At 42.0% G+C, this 20,795-nt stretch overlaps 1 protein-coding gene across 7 annotated transcripts in view; it reads left to right on the plus strand.

The window, feature by feature from the left end:
• Window positions 1-5,456: 5,456 nt before the first annotated feature.
• Window positions 5,457-20,795, plus strand: part of LOC105028669 (RNA-binding protein Musashi homolog 2) — a 235,808-nt gene continuing 220,469 nt past the window's right edge. For all 7 annotated transcript variants that reach the window (XM_010901558.3, XM_010901559.3, XM_020048298.2 and 4 more), the window contains exons 1-5: window positions 5,457-5,640; window positions 5,978-6,018; window positions 6,307-6,388; window positions 6,841-6,925; window positions 15,093-15,134. In XM_010901558.3, coding sequence (XP_010899860.1) covers window positions 5,579-5,640; window positions 5,978-6,018; window positions 6,307-6,388; window positions 6,841-6,925; window positions 15,093-15,134 — 312 coding nt within the window. In that variant the 5' untranslated portion in view covers window positions 5,457-5,578. The remainder of the gene's footprint in view (window positions 5,641-5,977; window positions 6,019-6,306; window positions 6,389-6,840; window positions 6,926-15,092; window positions 15,135-20,795) is intronic.

Raw genomic sequence — 20,795 nt, forward strand, 5'->3', positions numbered from 1 at the left:
CTTGCATGTCTGTATTGGTCTTGACACATTATGGTAATGATATAAAAAGAAGCCGATCACTACTGAATAGAATCGTCTATTTATCACACACCATTTATTCTATTTATCATCCATTATTCTGTATAATGACCTTTAATCTGAAATATTGTTTAATCACTGCTTTGTTTTTAATAAATACCAACGTCAACACTAATAATTGACATGCATGGCATCAAAACCATGGTGCTTGTGTCTGGGGAATAATGCAGGCAAGAGCCATGCTTTGAAGTAAATGTCATCATTACAATATGGGTTGAATATGTGAAGTCATTGCTGGGGAATAGACGGCAGCAGAGCCCCCGAACACAGAACAGCAGAGCGTCACACTGGCACTGAATCTGACAGTCGCTGAGATCTGTGCATCGATCTCTTCTGGCGCTCTCGGTTTGAGCTCTTGGTGGGACGACGAGGGACCGTGTGACAGCTGCAGCAGACAAGGATGTCCCCAGCTGTCCTCTCACGCTCCTCCTCCCCTCTGCTCTCACACTATCATTCCTCCTTTCCATTTAAATCCCCAACAGCTCCATGTCATCAGCATCCACCGGCATGGTTATCCCTCTGCCATCCTTGAGTTACTGTGACATTTCTGCGTGCTGAATGCCATCTCTACAAAGGAGCTGTGTGAGAACAAAGTGCTCATGTTGAATGCTTGTCAATGCTATGTTCAATACAGTAGATCAGTGCTCTCAAGGCACAATGTTTCCTTGTCTCTCGGCTCTAGCTTCTGGGCGGAGGGCTTTATTTTATTGAGCTGGTGTTACATTTCTCAGCTTCATATTTTTTTTTACCTTGAATGGATACAGTCCCCAGATTTGCTCGGTGAAAATGCATCAATAACCTCTGGGGAGGTTAAGAGGTTATTTATTGGTGTAACACAGGAACGTATTATGTTTCACAGGGAAATGGACCACTATGTGTTTTAAGGTACCAAGGCATCAAATTGGTATGTGCAATGCATGTAACAGATGTAGGATATTAAAAATGAAACCGTCCTTTAAATACTTCAATCATTAATCAAACACAGATGTCATTGTGACTGGAGGCACATTCGCAAATGTGTCCCTGCTGTAGAACGATAGAACTCGGCTTCCTCACTGTTTTTAAGAGGGCTGCCATCATGCATTGTATATTGTCTTTATAACCTTGATCGCAAAAGACTAATATTTTTTCCTTTACTCTTACCCACTGAATGAACATTTAATGGTGTGTGCAGTTAATCACTAGGTAGGGATTGATTATTTGTTAGTGATTGATTATTAGGTAGGGATTGATTGGCTCAAGTAGCCAACTCAGCAAACCTGTGGAACGAATTGTGTTTCAGCAAATACTGTGCTATTTTGCAGAAAAGAATGAACACCCTTTCAGCATGCATTTGGGGAAAGGTACCAGAGATGGTGGGATTAATTGTCCAAAGCAAAATATTTTCCACTAGATTTCTACAGGCAAGGTCCTGCCTAATCCATTCTTTGGATTGGTGGATAAATGTCATTATTTTAATACTCCTTTGAATATTTGATGGTGTTGACATCAACCCTCTGTATTTAATGATGAGAGAGATGCTACAGTATGCTAGCTTTGTGTACATTCATTTCAAAGTTTTTTGCTTCTCACAGTTTCCCAAATATTTTGTGCTTCACCACTCTAATACCACTGACAATTTAAGCATAAACACACTGTTATTACTGCATATCAAAATAATAAATTGTATTGCATATTTGACAGATGAATTATCAAAATAACAGTACATTTTTATGTTGGCTATACTCTATCATTGACCCTCATTCAAAACCACATCACCTACATTAGAATGAACTAACTGCTTAACGTGGACAAATTCTTTTACTTTCCATTCTTCTCTCTAAGGGGAATGAATGTGTTCAGTAGTGACACAAATGTATTTGGATTTCTAAAATACTGTGATAAGATTTTATGGGAGCTGTATTGTTAATTGTGAGAGTAACATTTGATATTATTCATAACCATCATAACCACTTGCTGGAGAAATGTAGATGTTAAGGATTTACACTCTCTGCTGTATTGGGTATTGAGAGTTCCAACACAGAGTGTAAGTAGACCAGGTTGAGTTGAGTGTACTGCAAGCCAACTCTCTAGGTGGTTGACTGACTTTCTCTTTTCACTTATGGCCTTCACTGGTCTTCAGAAAAGCTTGTGTGACTATAGTGAAAATGATTCGACAACACACACCAGCTACAACAATAAACTACAACTGACAACTAATTCATTCAGTCCGTTTTTAAATGAGACACCAGCAGTAGGCTGGTCACAAACCTTTGTTTTTGGGCCTCAAGGCTAAATGTCATTTAAATGTAGTATTACAATCAACCAGACAAGTAATATTTCTTAGTTTAATCACACCTGGACTAATGCCTGGATATATGAGCAAGTCCTGCAAAGGACATTGGTGTTGGCCCCGAAAAAAGATGCATGTATGGCCCTTGAAATATAGGACAAATACAAATCACATAGGAAATATATGACTAATACAAATCACATAGGAAATATATGACTAATACAAATCACATGGGAAATATAGGACTAATAAAAATCCCATGGGAAATATAGGACTAATACAAATCACATAGGAAATATATGACTAATACAAATCACATGGAAAATGTAGGACTAATACAAATCATATAGGAAATAAAGGACTAATACAAATCACATGGAAAATATAGGACTAATACAAATCACATAGGAAATATAGGACTAATAAAAATCACATGGGAAATATAGGACTAATACAAATCACAGGAAATAAAGGACTAATACAAATCACATGGAAAATATAGGACTAATACAAATCATATGGGAAATATAGGACTAATACAAATCACATAGGAAATATAGGACTAATACAAATCACATGGAAAATATAGGACTAATACAAATCACATAGGAAATATAGGACTAATACAAATCACATAGGAAATAAAGGACTAATACAAATCACATGGAAAATATAGGACTAATACAAATCACATAGGAAATAAAGGACTAATACAAATCACATGGAAAATATAGGACTAATACAAATCACATACTTTTCTCCTGGCTATAAGTGGAGGAGAGGTATTGAAGTGGTGAAAGTACAGAACTGTCTATTCAATCAGTTACCATGAAGCGTACCCCACACAACATGCCACAAGTGTTCTGTTCGCAGTCCACCCCCCTAAAAACAAACCAGAGGATAAAACACCTCACGGCACAACAGCAACTGTGAACAGACACACACTATTGGTGGTGAGTGGATGCATTGTACATGTGTTTTCCACTGTGTTGTATACTGTGTCTTTAAATCATGTCTTATGTTCGGACAGCTGCCCCTAATAACATACTCCAGTACTAAATGCTAGATCTCATTAATATTCAAAAGGGGAAGGAGTATTACATTGTTGACGGGTAAAAGAGATTTCTGCTGGGGGTGGAATATTGTTTAAAGGCTGAATTGGATCTCAGACATTTAAACAAGCACTCCAGAGCTTTAGTCTAATTTCAGCCAGTAGTTTTGTAAAGTGGTGCTCACAAGCAAAGATGGGTCCCCAGTCCCCAATCTTTTTTCTATGATACGGTATGACCTGCACAGTAACAATGTTTTATTGTATTTACATACAATGTTAGGAATCCAATTTGTACAAAATGTTTGCAAGTTGTTTTGCTTATGGTTTTGGAGTGCATCTTTAATAGCAGTGCCTGCTAAGATGAAAGGGAAAGGCACTCTGTAAACCTTGGCTTGGAGTGTTTTAATTTCAATACAGCTGTCACATTATTACTGTGATAGATCTACATTGTGATGTTAACTTGCCTTGTGTAAAGTGCCTTTGATGCATTTTGTTGTTAAGAGCTTAGCTTAGCTGCGTGCGTCTGTACGTGCACACTCACATCCATTTTAGAGAAACACAGTGAGAATATGTTGAACATTACAAATTGACTAGTGTACCAGAGTAAACACTCACATTATTGCAGTAATGTCGATCATTTTGGACTTTCCTTTTTTCAAGTGCAATAATTATTCGACAGAATGGTTGACCTATGTGCTCGTGATCACCACCCAAACTAGTTCGTATAGACTAACCAGTTCAAAGTCAGCAATGTTATCAGTCTGCACCCAATTGCAAGCGCCATACAAAGGTTCTCCTGAAGGATTTAAAGACAAATTACAACCAGGAACTGTATGTGTGGCACGTCTTAAAACTGTTCTCCCATAGAAAAAAAAGAGATAACATTGTGTGTGTGTATGTGTGTGTGTGTGTGTGTGTGTGTGTGTGCGTCTTCCTTCCTCTGTCTCAGGCCGCAGTTAGGAAATAAACAGCAATCACTGTACCATGACTTGAAATCCACTGAGCATCCAGCTTTAATTGAGCTCTCACTTGTGTTCAGATTTAATGGAAAACTAGGCCCGCTTCCCTCAGTTACTGAGTAATGAACATGCATATTCAGAGGTTACTATTAAATCCACCTCTCTTTTTCCCCTCCTTTTTCATCTTCAGGTGGACTGCATTCCCTGTACTGTAGCTTTTGAAAATGCAATATGAAATACAATGGTAAAGTGTTAAAATAGTCTGGGAACCTAATTCATCAAACCATTTGAACACACAAATAACCCCAGTCTATGCATAACAGGGCAGTGTACCTGTGTCTATTAGAAGTAGAGGTATTCACTATACATTATAAACCCTGGTGGTTTAAATCTTGAATGTTGATTGGCTTAAAGATGTGGTAAGTCATGGGTATGAACAAAAATTGCATTTGTATGCCTGGTGTATTTGTAGTGTGTTTGTAATGGCTGTATCCAGACACTCCACATTATGTTGTGTATAAGAATAGCTCTTGGCTATAGTATTTTTGCCATAGTATATTGCAACACACTTGATGTAGGCTTCAAATTGTTTAAGTAGTCTGCCTACTTTAAATGTCTCTGACTTAAATATTAAAGATCTACTGTGATGTTCAAAAACACATTAAGAATGTATTCATGCATATCTTTTATAAGAAAAATAAGAATATTAGTCGTATAAAGGTGCAACGAATTATTTATTGACAGTATAATAATTTATTACCTGTAATAGGCCAGTAGGTCTATTTTGGCAAATACAATTTAGAGTATTTTGGGACCATCGTTAATCTTTTCTCTAAATACATGTTCACACAATTTGACTAAGTCGCACTGACAAATGTTACCAGTATGATTATGACATGTAAAATACTATATATCGGTCTAATCACAGTCATTACATTGTCATAGGAACGTTATGACCAATAGGGGGAGTGGTTTTCAGAGTTCTATAGGCGGGTTTTCTGTATTGACGTCAATTGGATTGGTTAGGTGACGAGCCCACGCCCCGCCCATTTTGAGGGGGAGGGTATGCGGAGGGAGGGAGGGAGCTAGGCAGAGCTGATCCCACGTGTGACGATTCCATTCCCGGCTCAGTAATATTCTCATAGCAGGGCTTTGCATAGCTTTTGCCGTGTCTGTGTTTGTGTGTTACTGTAGTTACTGCCTATAGTTTGGTTAGCTATGGAAGGAGACGGGAGTCAAGCCACATCTGGAAGCCCAAATGATTCACAACATGACCCGGGGTAAGATGACAACATTTACCACTTTCATTTATTTATTGCATTTTTCATGTGAGAATATCTGAGAGAGGATTTAGCAGAGTGCGGTGCTGGATTGAGCTCCTAATGCGCACATAACCATTGGTCTTCCGGATGCAGTTAGTAATAGCCATGAAGCTTCTGCTTTGCTTGGGTAGATTAGCAAGTGTGTCCTCCCCCTTTTCATAAAATACATTATTGATATTCAGCGAATGTTTTTTGCGCTTCTCTCTATTCGTTAAGATCGCTTTTATAAGTAGTTAGTCGTCAAAATGGCCGATCTGACATCTGGACACACTTCTGCTATGTTTTCTTCTTACAGTAAAATGTTTATCGGTGGCCTCAGCTGGCAAACCTCACCAGGTGAGACAATTATTCCTAGTACATTTCCCATGTTTCTTGTTGTTTGTTGCAGTGATCGATTGTGCTTGCTATGGTCGCGTTATCTGTGTGTTCATGTGTGCTATAGCCTACTGCATGGGATATGTGGAGTGCCTTTGGGTGCGCGCACGGTTATTTTTGATTTCCAATCATCTGAAGTCCTCTATTCGACCCCTATGTGCATCGCGGGGCTTTTTTGAATCACACTGTGTAGAGCATGACGAACATTTGTTCTTGACTAATTACCCGACATATTTTCTCTATTCACAGACAGCCTTAGAGACTATTTTAGCAAATTCGGAGAAATAAGAGAATGTATGGTGATGAGAGACCCCACAACAAAACGTTCCAGGTAAACGTTGTTTTTTTACTTTTGCTTGCCCGTTACCGAAATTATATCCTACACATGTTGAGGCTACAATCCACATTTTAAGTCGATCTGTTTGCTCACTGAACTGCGAACGAATACAATTTGATATTGACTTTGGGACCGCACTGCAATGTTGGTGTACTGTCCCTCCTCCTTTAATCTAACTTAAATATCAGTGCCCTCAATTACTATAGTAATCTACAATTCATTTGGCTATTATCTCTATCATCTGAATTGAATAGTGGTTAATTAGGATTGTGTAAATAGATGTGTGTGTGTGTGCAGTTATTTTTTGCGTGGTAGGGCAAATGCTATTCTTGATACCTTGTTATTAACGCACTCAGGGAAACAGTTGAGCATATATTTCCATGTTCTCATTAATAAATAATGGGCGATGTCTAATTGTTGTTTTTGTGTGTTTCTTTGTTTTGCAGAGGATTTGGGTTTGTTACATTTGCAGATGCTGCCAGTGTAGATAAAGTCTTAGCTCAACCACACCATGAATTAGACTCAAAGACGGTACGTTTATGTTTTCATGTCATTTACAATATATTTTATTGTCTGTGTTGCAATTTTAACATTTTCGTCCCTGCTGTTATTTATTTCACAGGCATGATTGATTTGTAGTCATACTCTAATATATGTTTCCACATGGAAAAATAATGCTACATTAAAACCAGCAAAAGTTGCAGTACATCCATGTGTGGCATTTGGCATCTCTGAATGCTCAGAATGCCTTGTACCAGTCACTGGGTCTGCCCTCTTGGTAAAGAGCTTTAAGGTAAAACCGTTAATTTAATCAAAGTTTGGGGTGTGGATTATTCCCATTATATCAGCATTACCTCTTCCATGTAGACCCTTAAACAGCACTCAGGGCTGAATCTCATATCTTCTCGCATCTAGGTGAAAATCTCTTGAACAAATATTTACTATCTTACGTGTCAGGATTTATTCTCACATGTAAGTGTATTTCAAACTTTAGACATGCTGATTCTAAGTTGAAAACAGAGCACCTTGTCAATCGTATACATTGGCAATATTTTATTGGCAACATTACCTGTCTTCTAATGTCAGCCAACCTGGTGCTTCTCTGATCTGTTTAGCAGATGCACTTTTTAATCATGCTATACACACTTGACTACACACACTTAAGCATCCCTATTTATGCTACATTATCAAAAGCCTTGAACTATTGTGTTGCATTCTTCCCCTTTGAAATGTGGCAGTAGATAAATAATTAATCATGTCAGTAATTGTTGAAGAGCTGTCTATATAGCGTTGGATTAGACAGCTTTCAGCTGAAATCATATTTGTCTGAGAGTTTTGCTCGGTGGGTGGTGATATCCAGTCATGCTCACACAGCCCTGAAAATGGAATAGTGCAAACAAAAAAACATATTTTTTGCCGCCTTCTGTGAAAGCTAAGTTCAGATTGGAGAGTGTGTCTTTCAGATATATTTGGAAAGACAAACATATTGTACTTCAGCAGGCAGTGTACAATTACATGGGAGCTGGGCTGAAAGCGGTGCTATAACTTGTTGCACAGCTGTCCTGAGCTGATTGGCAAGTCACTGGAGGGTGCTTGTAAAAGCTTTCCGTTTTTATCTTGATACTTGAAAGCGAAAGTGGAGCGGGTTCATGTTTTGAATCTTATAAAAGGAAACTAGCACCTGTAAGCTGTTGCAGACAATTTTGGGTTGTGCAGTGCAGATAGTGGGGAGACAGCCACAGAGTTTTCTATTTAATGTGTGATTATTTGATACATCATGACAAATGGTTGCTGATTAGAGCTCTGCTGCACATGATAATAGATACTTACTAAATGATTGATAAATTCTGCCGATTAGCATGGGTTCTGTATGTGTGTCTGTATAGTACGTAAAGTGTAGACACCCTTTATGTAGACCCAAGTTGAAGAAGTCTTTCTTTGTGATAATGAGAATGCTTAAGTCGGCTTAATTGAACCCCTTGTGTTCCTCCTTATGGTGTAGATAGAATGCAGGTGCAACACCATTCAGTTATTGGCTTCACTCAGACCTATGTTGTTTATTTCCAGGCTAGATTCTTATCTGGTGGTGGCTGTACTTGAAAATGTGTGCTTTATCTGTATTTGTTTCATGTACATTTTAGTGTAGCCGAACTACTAAAAATACTCAGAGATGAACAATTCTGCCTGACACACTTGCCATACTGTAGTTATTAAGAATATAATAGCCTGAAGTTGTAATTGTAATTCGAAGTATTGTCAAATAAAATTAATTAGTTTTGATTAATTTACTGTTTTGATTATTTAATGTAAAGTATAAATAAAACTCTCCCCTTAATAAAGCCATTTGGTTTCCATTTTGTCTGTACATTGTGTAATGACTAAGATTTATTTTGAGTGAAGTAAACTAGAATTGAAATTACAGGTTAAGGCTTGATATATTGTATGTCGATTTATTTAAGCATGCAATCATGTTGTAATATAATCTTTGTTGTTTCAGAACACTACACATTTATGAATTGCTGTTAGTTGAATTACTTCCCCTGCACTAAGATATGTTCTGTTCATAATGTTAATAGACAGTATTTTGATAAATGAGTGCGAATAGCCCCTGAAAATCACATGGATTAGGTTTCCAAGAGTGCAATGATTAAGCAGTTGAAGACATGGAGGGTGTGATTTTCTTTGTATGAGCTGTGTAATTGAAGAACCTAACCTAAAATGTAGCCCTATTAATGCTAAGCAATATTGAGATCGACGTTTGATAGTTTCTGCCGGCAGGCAAACGAAGAAACAGTTGTTACGTCACTGACCTGAACCAACAGTTTAGTCTCTCATTTTCCATTTCATTTGTCAATCTGCAAAAGTGCGCGTGTTATACTGTATCTACTAATAACAGTGTTAAAGAAAACCAGTCGTTCTCTGCTGCTGTCCTGTACCAGACCTCTGTCAAAACAGATTTTAGTAAGACTACACTAAATACAAATCATTGTTTTTTTAGAACACTGTTTAGAGCTGATTCAAGATACAGAGTATAATCATCTTCTAGACATTGCTATTTTAACAACAACACTGGACAATGTCATTGTGTTGAACCTCGAAGGCCCGTGATGTGTTTCAGTGGAGATGTTAGATGGGTGTGAAGGTACAGCATTTTGACGCTTGAATGGATTTGTCTCTTTCAGCGGTGACCTTGAACGGACTTAGTAGATGTGAGTTGACTTGAATTGGCCCACAAGGCTGCACATATAGAGAGTGGCAGAGGGCAAATGTAACGGAGATCATGTTTTCTTTGTACAGAACGCCCCAGTGTTTGTATATTACAGATTTATTCACAGTTAACTTACTCCAGTAGCAAACAGTGTGACATTTTATTGAACATATTTCTTCTTTGTTTGTTCTAGTGGATGTTCTCTGGCGCTAATGGTCTCAGTGTGGAAGCAGGGTAACCCTGTGGAGAGAGATGTCCGTGGGAGATATGGACAATGAGCACATGTTTGCTTTCATAATGCACGCACCATCATAACGTGGCGTGGCTATTCTTCAGTCCTCACTGATTGCCTGGTTGCTTTCTGTCCGGTTATGAAAACACTGCTTTTAGATGGGGATGAATGTGAATGAAGACATATGGCCAAGATGAGCCTGGGGCCTCAAAACACACATGGCAGCAATTCAGAACACATTCATCATTTTATATCAGTTATATTATGTCCAGTTTAAAAAAGTGTGTTATCTTGGTATGTAAAGTTAGTTTAAATCAGGTTGATGAGCATGATTTAAAGTGATTACAATGATTATTCATGTTACTACTGTTGGGCTACTGCGTCATAGAATCTATCGGCACTGTACAGGTCAGGATTATTCACTCTGGACTCCTGCCAGAGGAGATGTACTGTACTGCTAAATAAGTCTTTTTATTTTTTTCCAAGACAAAAGTTAGCCTATTTTGTCCACAGATATCTCCAGCCATTATTGAATGACCTCTGGCCAACCCCTGTTAGCTGTTTTGATGTAGTGGTTTGAAAAGACAGAATGGGTGGTTGAGCTAAAGGGGATAAGACCAGAGAGACAGGGGAAAAAGAAGAAAGGGCCAGTGTAGATAGGAGCAGCTGGACAAATCCAAGCCTCCTCTGTCAGATATCAATTGAAAGTAATGTCAGCTGTGAGCTCACCTCCACCATGCACCTTACTGGTTCATGTCTAGCAGGTGCTTTGTCCTCAACAGTTAATCATGCCCTTTTACAGGCATAGAAGCAACACACCCTGGGATGGATTTGTCTTCTTCTCGAACAAAAATAATTTTGACAGTGTTCTGCATCTGACCACTTTTTTTTCATTGTTATTTAACTACTAGTAATTACAGTGATTCTTTTAAGCGCATGAACACCACACAATTTCCATTTAAACAACACAGACCTTGAACATCCTTTTTTACAACATCGCTTCCTCTGCACGGAAAGGCAGGCTTCAGAATGACTGTGGAATGATTTCATGTTCCAAACCAATTCTTTGATAAGGGCATGACTAATGGCCCTAAGTTGAAATGACTTCATATGGGTATTTGTTGACAGCACATTGTACAGTGGTGATTATACTTATCTATATATGGAAACCATAAGCACATTGACAGAAAGAGGCAGATCAAGTCAGTCATTAAATAACAGAGCTTCCTGCAGTACCTCATAAACACAAAGAAAACAATTAAGAAATCAATATTTTTGATAAGCAATTTTTGTAGCTTTAAAAACCACTTCATCTTAAACTACCAGAGGAAAATCTGTTAAGAAAGAGAGTTTACTGAGAAGCTGGAATAATTTATGAAATCCTTTTGGAAGATCTGAACTAAGAATGTAAGCAATTGCCTCCTGCCCTGATCTTACACAATCGCACAGTGAGGAGGCCCTCTGAGACCCGGCTGTAAAAAGCTGTAAAAGAAGATAAAAGGAGAAAAAATGAGAAAGGAATGTATTGCTTTTGGTTCATTCTCTTTTATTTTGACATACCTGGTTTGAATATGTTGACTGCTGAGCTTGAGAAAAAGCTATTTTTACACTTATAATCTATTACGTACAAAGTCGGAGTGATCAAAGTAGTAGTTTGCTTTATAATTTCTGCCAGAATTAAAACATTATTCTTTATTGAAAGAAAATACTTCTCATGTATCTTTTTGGTGGTTTTGTTTTCATTTCATGGATCTTGCAATGATCCTGTCGTTCAAGACTGTGATTTATTTCCTACTCGTTGGGGAATTATAGTACCCCTCGAGACCAATTATGAACACAAAGAGCAAACTGCTATTCCTATGGAAGTGTGTAAAGGGAATAACCTTTAGTTACAGACATGCTATAGTATTGTGCTGTAATGGAAAATATGTGGCCTATATGATGTGCCCAGGCTTTAAATGTAAGCCCCACATAACTGCCCATTTACATGAATACTTCCTACAGAATGAAAACAATTGTTAGAATTTCCCCTCTTCGGAAAATGTCTCAAAGGAACCATTCATTTTCGAGGCAGTGACCTAAATAAAGGTATGCTTCTACGAGCTTTCTCAACGCTTTCTGCACTAAGTCATCATTACCCAACATAGCTACACTGGTAATCGGACAAATAACTGCAGCGTGAGGCCATGTCAATAAACAAAATAAATGTGTGCATTACTAATTATTTCATGTCCAAGTGATTGATCGGTAGCAACTGTGTGTTGAACAAGCATGCTTACAGTGGTGAGAAGTAGTATTTGACACTGCCAATTTTGCAGGTTTTCCCACTTACATAGCATGTAGTCTGTAATCTTTATCATAGATACTCTTCAACTGTGAGTGACGGGATCTAAAACAAAAATCCAGAAAATCACATTGTATGATTTTTAAGTAATTAATTTGCATTTTATTGCATGACATAAGTATTTGATACATCAGAAAAGCAGAACTTAATATTTGGTACAGAAAATGTTGTTTGCAATTACAGAGATCATACGTTTCCTGTAGTTCTTGACCAGGTTTGCACACACTGCAGTGGGATTTTGGCCCACTCCTCCATACAGACCTTCTCCAGATCCTTCAGGTTTCGCTGGGCAATACGGACTTTCAGCTCCCTTCATATATTTTCTATTGGGTTCAGGTCTGGAGACTGGCTAGGTCACTCCAGGACCTTGAGATGCTTCTTACGGAGCCACTCCTTAGTTGCCCTGGCTGTGTGTATCAGGTCGAAACCCAGCCATGACCCATCTTCAATGCTCTTACTGAGGGAAGGAGGTTGTTGGCCAAGATCTCGCGATACATGGCCCCATCCATCCTCCCCTCAATATGGTGCAGTCATCCTGTCCCCTTTGCAGAAAAGCATCCCCAAAGAATGTTTCCACCTCCATGCTTCACGGTTGGGATGGTGTTCTTGGGGTTGTACTCATCCATCTTCTTCCTCCAAACACGGCGAGTGGAGTTTAGACCAAAAAGCTATTTTTTTGTCTCATCAGACCACATGACCTTCTCCCATTCCTCCTATGGATCAGCCAGATGGTCATTGGCCAACTTCAGACGGGCCTGAACATGCGCTGGCTTGAGCAGGGGGACCTTGCGTGCGCTGCAGGATTTTAATCCATGACGGCGTAGTGTGTTACTAATGGTTTTGTTTGAGACTGTGGTCCCAGCTCTCTTCAGGTCATTGACCAGGTCCTGCCGTGTAGTTCTGGGCTGATCCCTCACCTTGCTCATGATCATTGATGCCCCACGAGGTGAGATCTTGCATGGATCCCCAGACCGAGGGAGATTGACCGTCATCTTGAACTTTTTCTAATAATTGTGCCAACAGTTGTTGCCTTCTCACCAACTGCTTGCCTTTTGTCCTGTAGCCCATCCAAGCCTTCTGCAGGTATACAATTTTATCCCTGATGTCCTTACACAGATCTCTGGTCTTGGCCATTGTGGAGAGGTTGGAGTCTGTTTGATTGAGTGTGTGGACAGGTGTCTTTTATACAGGTAACGAGTTCAAACAGGTGCAGTTAATACAGGTAATGAGTGGAGAACAGGAGGGTTTCTTGAGGAAAAACTAACAGGTCTGTGAGAGCTGGAATTCCTACTGGTTGGTAGGTGATCAAATACTTATGTCATGCAATAAAATGCAAATTAATTATTTAAACATCATACAATGTGATTTTCTGGATTTTTGTTTTAGATTCCATCTCTCACAGTTGAAGTGTACATACGATACAAATGACAGACCTCTATATGCTTTGTAAGTAGGAAAACCTGCAAAACCGGCAGTGTATCAAATACTTGTCCTCCCCACTGTATGTTCCAAACTCGTGGTGGATTTGATTGGTATGTTGTTCACCTCACCGTGGTCGTGGTAAAAGTTGACATCAGGTAAATGACGGTGTGCCGGGTGATAGGGTAAACTGCCACGACAGGTGGTATTCAGAGACAGTGTGTTGGTTGGAACCATAAGCCACGTCACCACGTATGAGGGCTTTGATATTCACAGCTTATAGTGTTGTCTTTGCACTAGGCTCCACTGAGTAATGGAGGTTGAATTGGTTATGCCTGAGGCTAATTGCTAAAACGAATCATTACATGGAATTCATTATAAGCAGACTTGCCATACCCAGGTGTTATTGAATTCATCTCTCAAATTGACCCGATTTAGAACGATAACAATCATATCTCAGACGGATTGAAACGGGATGGGGAAATATGTTGCTGCCGCGTATGCTAATGTTGCTCTGTCACTTTTTACTCCCAACACAGGACAGAGACCTGGGCTGGATGGATCTGCGTAGATCCTAACCTTTGTTTCTGATTCTTAACGGAATCAGCAGTTGTATAAATTTTTTATGAGTACAGTTCATTTCTTATGAATATGTTTTGTCAGCTTAACTATTGTACTTGAAATTAGATTTTGATTTTTTTTTTACTGAAGGGCTATGTTGTCCAGCTAATGTTCTAAGGCTCTTCCAGCACAGTTCACAACCCACACCTTTTTGTTTCCTTTTGTGAACTGAGAGAGACATTTCAGGCCTAGATGAGGGACTGTCTCTGTGCTGGCGCTGTGAGGATTACATTACAACTTGTGGGTAGGCCAGCCTTCAAATCCTCACAGACAAATATGCAGCAACTTAAAGGGTTTGCCCTGCTGAACACCAATAAGTAATTTTCTGCAAGAGAAAAATTGCGATCTGTTTACGTTTTTCCCCTTCAATAGGTCTGCTTGGATGAGATTGTTTGAAACTTCTCTCTTAAGTGCTGGTATTAAAGCAAGGAGAAGGCAGGATGACATTGGTGCATGAAATAGTTTCTCTTCATTCTGAATGCAAGATTGATAAGGCTTCAACTGCACGCCTCGATACCAGTTAAACAGAGGGAAAAAAATGAAATTAACGAGACAAGGCAAATACTGGAGGAAAAAAAACTGTTGATCTAATGCGCCTTTCTGCTTATTTTAGAATATCTGGAGTTATTGTCACAGGCCCCAGATTCCTATTTCCAACCCTATAATCTTGAAATAATAATTTCCTCCAAACATTCAAAGGCACTGTTCCCATTTTGTGAACCTAACTCTGCATCACAGTGATTGTGTCAGTTTTCTAAGGTTTTGGTGTTGTCTCTTTGGAGGAACTGAAGCAGATTTTCCTGTTGCAAAAATCCTGTGAACGTTGACGAACAGCTGACAAATTCCTGACACCCTTTTTTTCTGTAATTCCCAGATTGATCCAAAGGTTGCCTTTCCTCGACGTGCTCAACCTAAGGTAAGAATCGAACTACTTCACTTGTATTGTTAACGTCACTAAGTGACCAGTGAGCTGCATTCGCTAAAACACTTTATTAGCAACTTCTTACATACCCACTCTGGTGTCATAATGGACAAAGCACTTTAAAGGCACGTCTGATGTGAGCTTGGGACTGCTTCTTGCATAGTTCAATGTGTTTCCCGACTAATTGTGGTGGGATGGCTATTTATGAGTTTATAATTACACAGAAATGATGATTATCCCTGTTTTGGTGTGAAAGAGAAGACCGTGGTCAGCAGCTTTCAGTCATTTCTTCCATGCTGATCCCAGTTTCTACAAAATGAAGCCATTACAAAAGTGATGTTAGAGTGAGTAGCAACTCATTAATGTTAAGAGAACCTGCTTGATAACACGTATACACCATGTGGTCATGACTTTCCAATAACCCTAAAACACATTACCCTAACCCCAAAGTCTAACCCTGACCTAAAGTCTAACCCTAACCCAAAGTCTAACCCTAACCCAAAGTCTAAACCCAACCTGTGTGCCTGGGGTTGGAGGAAAAACCTGTAGGCCACTGAAGTGCTCATCATATCACATCTTTTAGGCCTGAAACGCGTTGAGATCCTTAATGGATTTTTTCTCCATCTGACTGACTCGTGGAGGGGTATTGTTATTGAGGGGTTCAGGTTTCAGATGGGGAATTGGCAGTGAAAGCTTTCAAAAGTCAGAGCAAATCGTATCTTAAGGGTGTCAGCATATGGCTGAGAAATTACCAGAAATTACCGCCCTCATTTGCCTGTTTGTCACTTTAACCTGTTCTCTTCCTCCACTAAATCTTTGCGATTTCAGTTGAAAGGCAAGCGACTTTCTCCCTGAAAGACATAGCTGCTGTGCTTGTTATTTGATACCTTTTACAACAATATGTTGTGGTTAGCTGGGACTAATGTAAGGGAAAGCTATCACCCAGAAATACAGTAATTGTTTAAACAGCCTTATAAGCACATCATTCTGCTGGCAGGTTACATCACTGGAAGAAAACAATGACGTGTCAACAGAACTGATGCAGTATTACAGGAAAACCTGTTGTTTAAAAAAACAGATCTTTTCGAAAATGGTCGGCTGCAGGGCAAGCTCATTAGAGAAGAAAATGGCTTTTATTTGTTTTTGCATTAGGCAAGAGAATGTGGATTTCAAAGGATCTCAAAGCAATAAGATTAAGGCAGATAGATTAGCATTGCATGGCTTTCTCCTTCATGTTCAATTGATTTAAAGCCTTTATAAGAATCTGGGCCTGAGAAAGCATTTAGAAAGCTGTCTCTGTTTTTAATTTGTCATTGCCCCCACCCCCCGCTCCACCTTTCTGCTCATCTCCAGCGTGGCTGCAGTCTGGTGTTTTTCAACCAGGCCGTTCCCCTGTGTGAAACGGGGTTCCTCGGGGCCGGCTGCCGGTGCCTCTGTGGCACTGGGTTAAAGAACAAAAAAATGTTAAGCGACCAATCGGCTTTGGTTTGCTCACGCCTTAACTCCGCCCCTGTGAACCCTGCACTGTTGCGTGTTGTGTGCCGTTCTGTTACTGTAGCTGGCTGAAGCTGGCCCAGGCCTCCCTTCACACGTCGGCCCCAGTGCTAGTGTCTCATATATGATTCAGTACACTTCAGTGTGTTCATCTAGGGTCCCCAGGTATGTTAGTAGCGGTGTGCGTGGATCAGCTTCTGCCTTGTCACAGTAGATCTGCACAGCGTGGCGCGTGTGTGTGTGTGTGTGTGTGTGTGGGGGGGGGGTGAATGGAGGGGTTAGGTGTGAGAGGGAGGCGTTCACACAGGTGATGTCTCTCTGTTCCACACCCTTTGTGGAGCGGCAGGCTTTGTTTTCGCGGGGACTTGAAAACCCGGGTGGGGGAGGGGGTTTGTGGGGGCCCGATGACTGCCTTTTATGTTTGGAAGACCACAGTGACGGCGGCTGCCCGCGCTACCGGGGATCGGTTTTACAGCTGTCCGCACCGCCGCCGCTGTTGTTGTTTTCACGCGGCGGAATCACAGACAATCATAGCGTGTCCCGACATGATTTTAATTGCCGGTGGGACTGCGGCCACCGTGCCAGGAGATCTGATGGCTTGTTATGGAAGAGTGGGGGATGAGCCGGCCCACTCGGAGGCGAGTGGCGCGCCTTAACCCCTTTCCGTCCGCCGGGCCGTCTCGCCAGGGGCTGTTCGCCTCATTAGGCTTATATGGGCCGCTAGTCAGCGCATCCATAGCGGCTATTGGTCTGGCCTGATGAGACGGGCCTCAGTATTCTTTACCAGTGGATATGTTCTGGGCCTAATGAACAGCGGAGCGCAAGAGGAACTTGAAGGAGGAATACTGTACGATCACAACTTTTCATAGATTTTAATTGCTTCTAGATGATGCCTAGGTTTTACCAATGGAGAGGGTGTAACCTTCTCTTGTTGTCTGCTGTTAACTAAGCGTGCTGTAGTAGGTATGAGTAGGAATGAATCTGGGTTATCAGTCCTAAATACCATAAAAGCAGTGCCCCAGATTTCCTCTGGTGTTTGCTTCAGCTGTGTGCTCTCCCTCCCTGGCCCTCTCCCTGACTCTCTCTCCCTGGCCCTCTCCCTTACTCTCCCTCCCTTACTCTCCCTCCCTTACTCTCCCTCCCTGGCCCTCTCCCTGACTCTCCCTCACTGGCCCTCTCCCTGACTCTCCCTCCCTGGCCCTCTCCCTGACTCTCCCTCCATGACTCTCCCTCACTGGCCCTCTCCCTGACTCTCCCTCCCTGGCCCTCTCCCTGACTCTCCCTCCATGACTCTCCCTCACTGGCCCTCTCCCTGACTCTCCCTCCCTGGCCCTCTCCATGACTCTCCCTCGCTGGCCCTCTCCCTTACTCTCCCTCCCTGGCCCTCTCCCTTACTCTCCCTCCCTGGCCCTCTCCCTGACTCTCCCTCCCTGGCCCTCTCCCTTACTCTCCCTCCCTGGCCCTCTCCCTGACTCTCCCTCCATGACTCTCCCTCCCTGACTCTCCCTCCATGACTCTCCCTCCCTGGCCCTCTCCATGACTCTCCCTCCCTGGCCCTCTCCATGACTCTCCCTCCCTGGCCCTCTCCCTTACTCTCCCTCCCTGGCACTCTCCCTGACTCTCCCTCCCTGGCCCTCTCCCTTACTCTCCCTCCCTGGCCCTCTCCCTGACTCTCCCTCCCTGGCCCTCTCCCTGACTCTCCCTCCCTGGCCCTCTCCCTGTCTCTCCCTCCCTGGCCCTCTCCCTGACTCTCCCTCCCTGGCCCTCTCCCTGACTCTCCCTCCCTGGCCCTCTCCCTGACTCTCCCTCCCTCTCTCTGCTGAGGGACTTCTAAGCTGCAGTTGATAGTGGGAATGGGAAGGCATAGCTGGAGTTAAGACACACTCTGGTAGCCCCCCTCCCCGTGTTCTTGTAGTCCCACGCTCCCCACTGAGAGACTTGCTTTGTGCTTAATGTTGAGCTGGACAAAATCTCCCAGGTGTCCCAAGTTGCTGGTGCTGTGGACGTGTTCCTCAGGGAGAAAACCCCTTGCCAAGTTTTTATTGAAGTCCATCGACTAATGAAGTCCAAGGTGGTCCCACACCCACACACGTTATGTCTCGCTCAGATACGTTATTTATCTTTAGGTGATTTTAGTATTATGGTCTTCTCCATCTCAGAATGATTTTCATTTCAACTGACACAGCTGACTGTTGGGAATATGAAACCGTGGCTGCCAGCTACTCTAAGTGTCCATATGAGTTTATTAAAAGCACTTGATTCCCTGTTCAGACTCAGTCGTGCACCACTGCCAGAGTTTGAAAGAACATTCAAGGACAAAACTCCTTTATATAGAACAGATTACTTTCTATTCAACATATCTCTATGTATGTCCTTAGCATACATGTTTTCACATTGGATGTTTGTAGGACATCTTTCCATTTCTCACGGATTGGGAATAAGCAACAACAGGCCGAAACCCCAACATACTATTTCTAGTTTAGCAATAAGGCCTGAGGGGTTGTGGTGTATGGCCAATAGCAAGTTGTTCTTGGGATGCAGCCCTTAGTTGTATATTGGCCACAAATCCCAAAGCGCCTTATTGCTATTGTAAACTAGTTGCTCTTGTAAGTGTCTGTGGAATACGGTCTGAAATATACCACAGGTCTAAAGCCAGTCAGCTTTCAGTTCTCAAACTACCAAGTTTATAATTCACCAGTAAGGCCTGAGGGAGTGTGTTATATGGCTTATATACCTGGGGTTAGGGTGTTCTTAAGGATGATGCCACCTGGATTGCCTGGACACAGCCCTATTTTGGCCCCATACCACGACTCTATAAGTGCCTTATTTGCTTTAATATACCGGTTAGGAATGTCATTTTGAAGATAATTATTGTCATGCCCGTGATATACCTCGGCTTTCAGTCAATCAGCGATCAGGGCTCGAGCCACCCAGTTTATGGCAGAAAATATCGCCGGTGTGTATTTCTGTTTTTCCTCAAAATAAATGCACTTCTGAAAGTGCACCAACGGGAAGTGCATTGACTTTTCGCTGAAAACAAGAAACAATCCGATATCTGGCAAAGCTAACTTGAATCAGGGCGAGGGAAAAGTCGATCAATCAGTGTTCCGTTGATGGGATTGCTTTATCGTCACCTCCCTTTCACATCCTGGCCAAAAAGGTTTGTAGCCAACACAAACAACCCCCCTAGATGAAGCCTGACTTGGGGAGAGGTTTCTCCCTGTGGTAATGTATGTGCAGGGGATGACTTTAAATCCCTAACTCTGTGCTGCTCCAGCGCTGAATGGCCTCAGTGAAACTGGTCCAGACAAGAATGAGGCCAAGATGGTTTGTTGGGTGGTCAGACAGAATCACCAAGAGACAGCCAGGAGACGGGCGGTCAGTCAAAGCCCTGCCCGGCTTGATTGGTGTCGTTTCCTTTTCTAGTCATTGTCCTTATACAATATGTGGGTATGTGTTCATGTTGTCATTCTGAATAAACCATTAGCTTGTCTTGTTGTTCAGCTGTGTTTGTGCAGCGAGGACAGTATGCTGTGTGTGTTCTCCGTGCTGCTGGCTCGTCTCCCCTCCCCCCTCCGCTCCCTGGTCTGGTCTTGTTGCTGTGGGTCGAGGCTAATTAGGTTTGGTGGGGGGTTCAGGGCCACGTTCTGTACTTATCAATGGCAGCCGGCAGGCAGCGGACGGAAGGAAGGAGAGGGAGGGAGGGAGGGGGTGGAGGGGAAGGTGAGAGGGTGAGAGGGAAGGAGGGAGGGAGTGGAGGGGGAGGGAGGGAGGGCATGGCAGGGAGGACAGAGGGCTGCAGGAGCCTGGCCCTGCTAAACCTGATGTTGACTGACAGTAATGAGGAGACCAGGCCAGGATGGAGAGCAGTAGCTGTCCCCTTCAACCCAACTCAACCCCTCATCCCTGCTCACACAGCCCCTATCAGAACCCCCCGTTCCACATGACACGCACACATTGAGCGGCCCACCCCATCCTCTGACACCGTTCGCCTGCCTCGGATTCCTAAACTCTGTCTAATGGTACACTCCAGGTTGTTGTTCATGTACCGGTTGGCAGATAATGTCAGATGACCTTGTTATGATAGGACTGACACGTCGTTACGGCCTGCCTGTTCTGCCTTCTTTTCGCACCCGCAATTGCCACCGGATTACGCAGAGC

This window comes from Esox lucius, chromosome 7, assembly GCF_011004845.1.
Source record: "Esox lucius isolate fEsoLuc1 chromosome 7, fEsoLuc1.pri, whole genome shotgun sequence".
Lineage (NCBI taxonomy): Eukaryota > Metazoa > Chordata > Actinopteri > Esociformes > Esocidae > Esox > Esox lucius.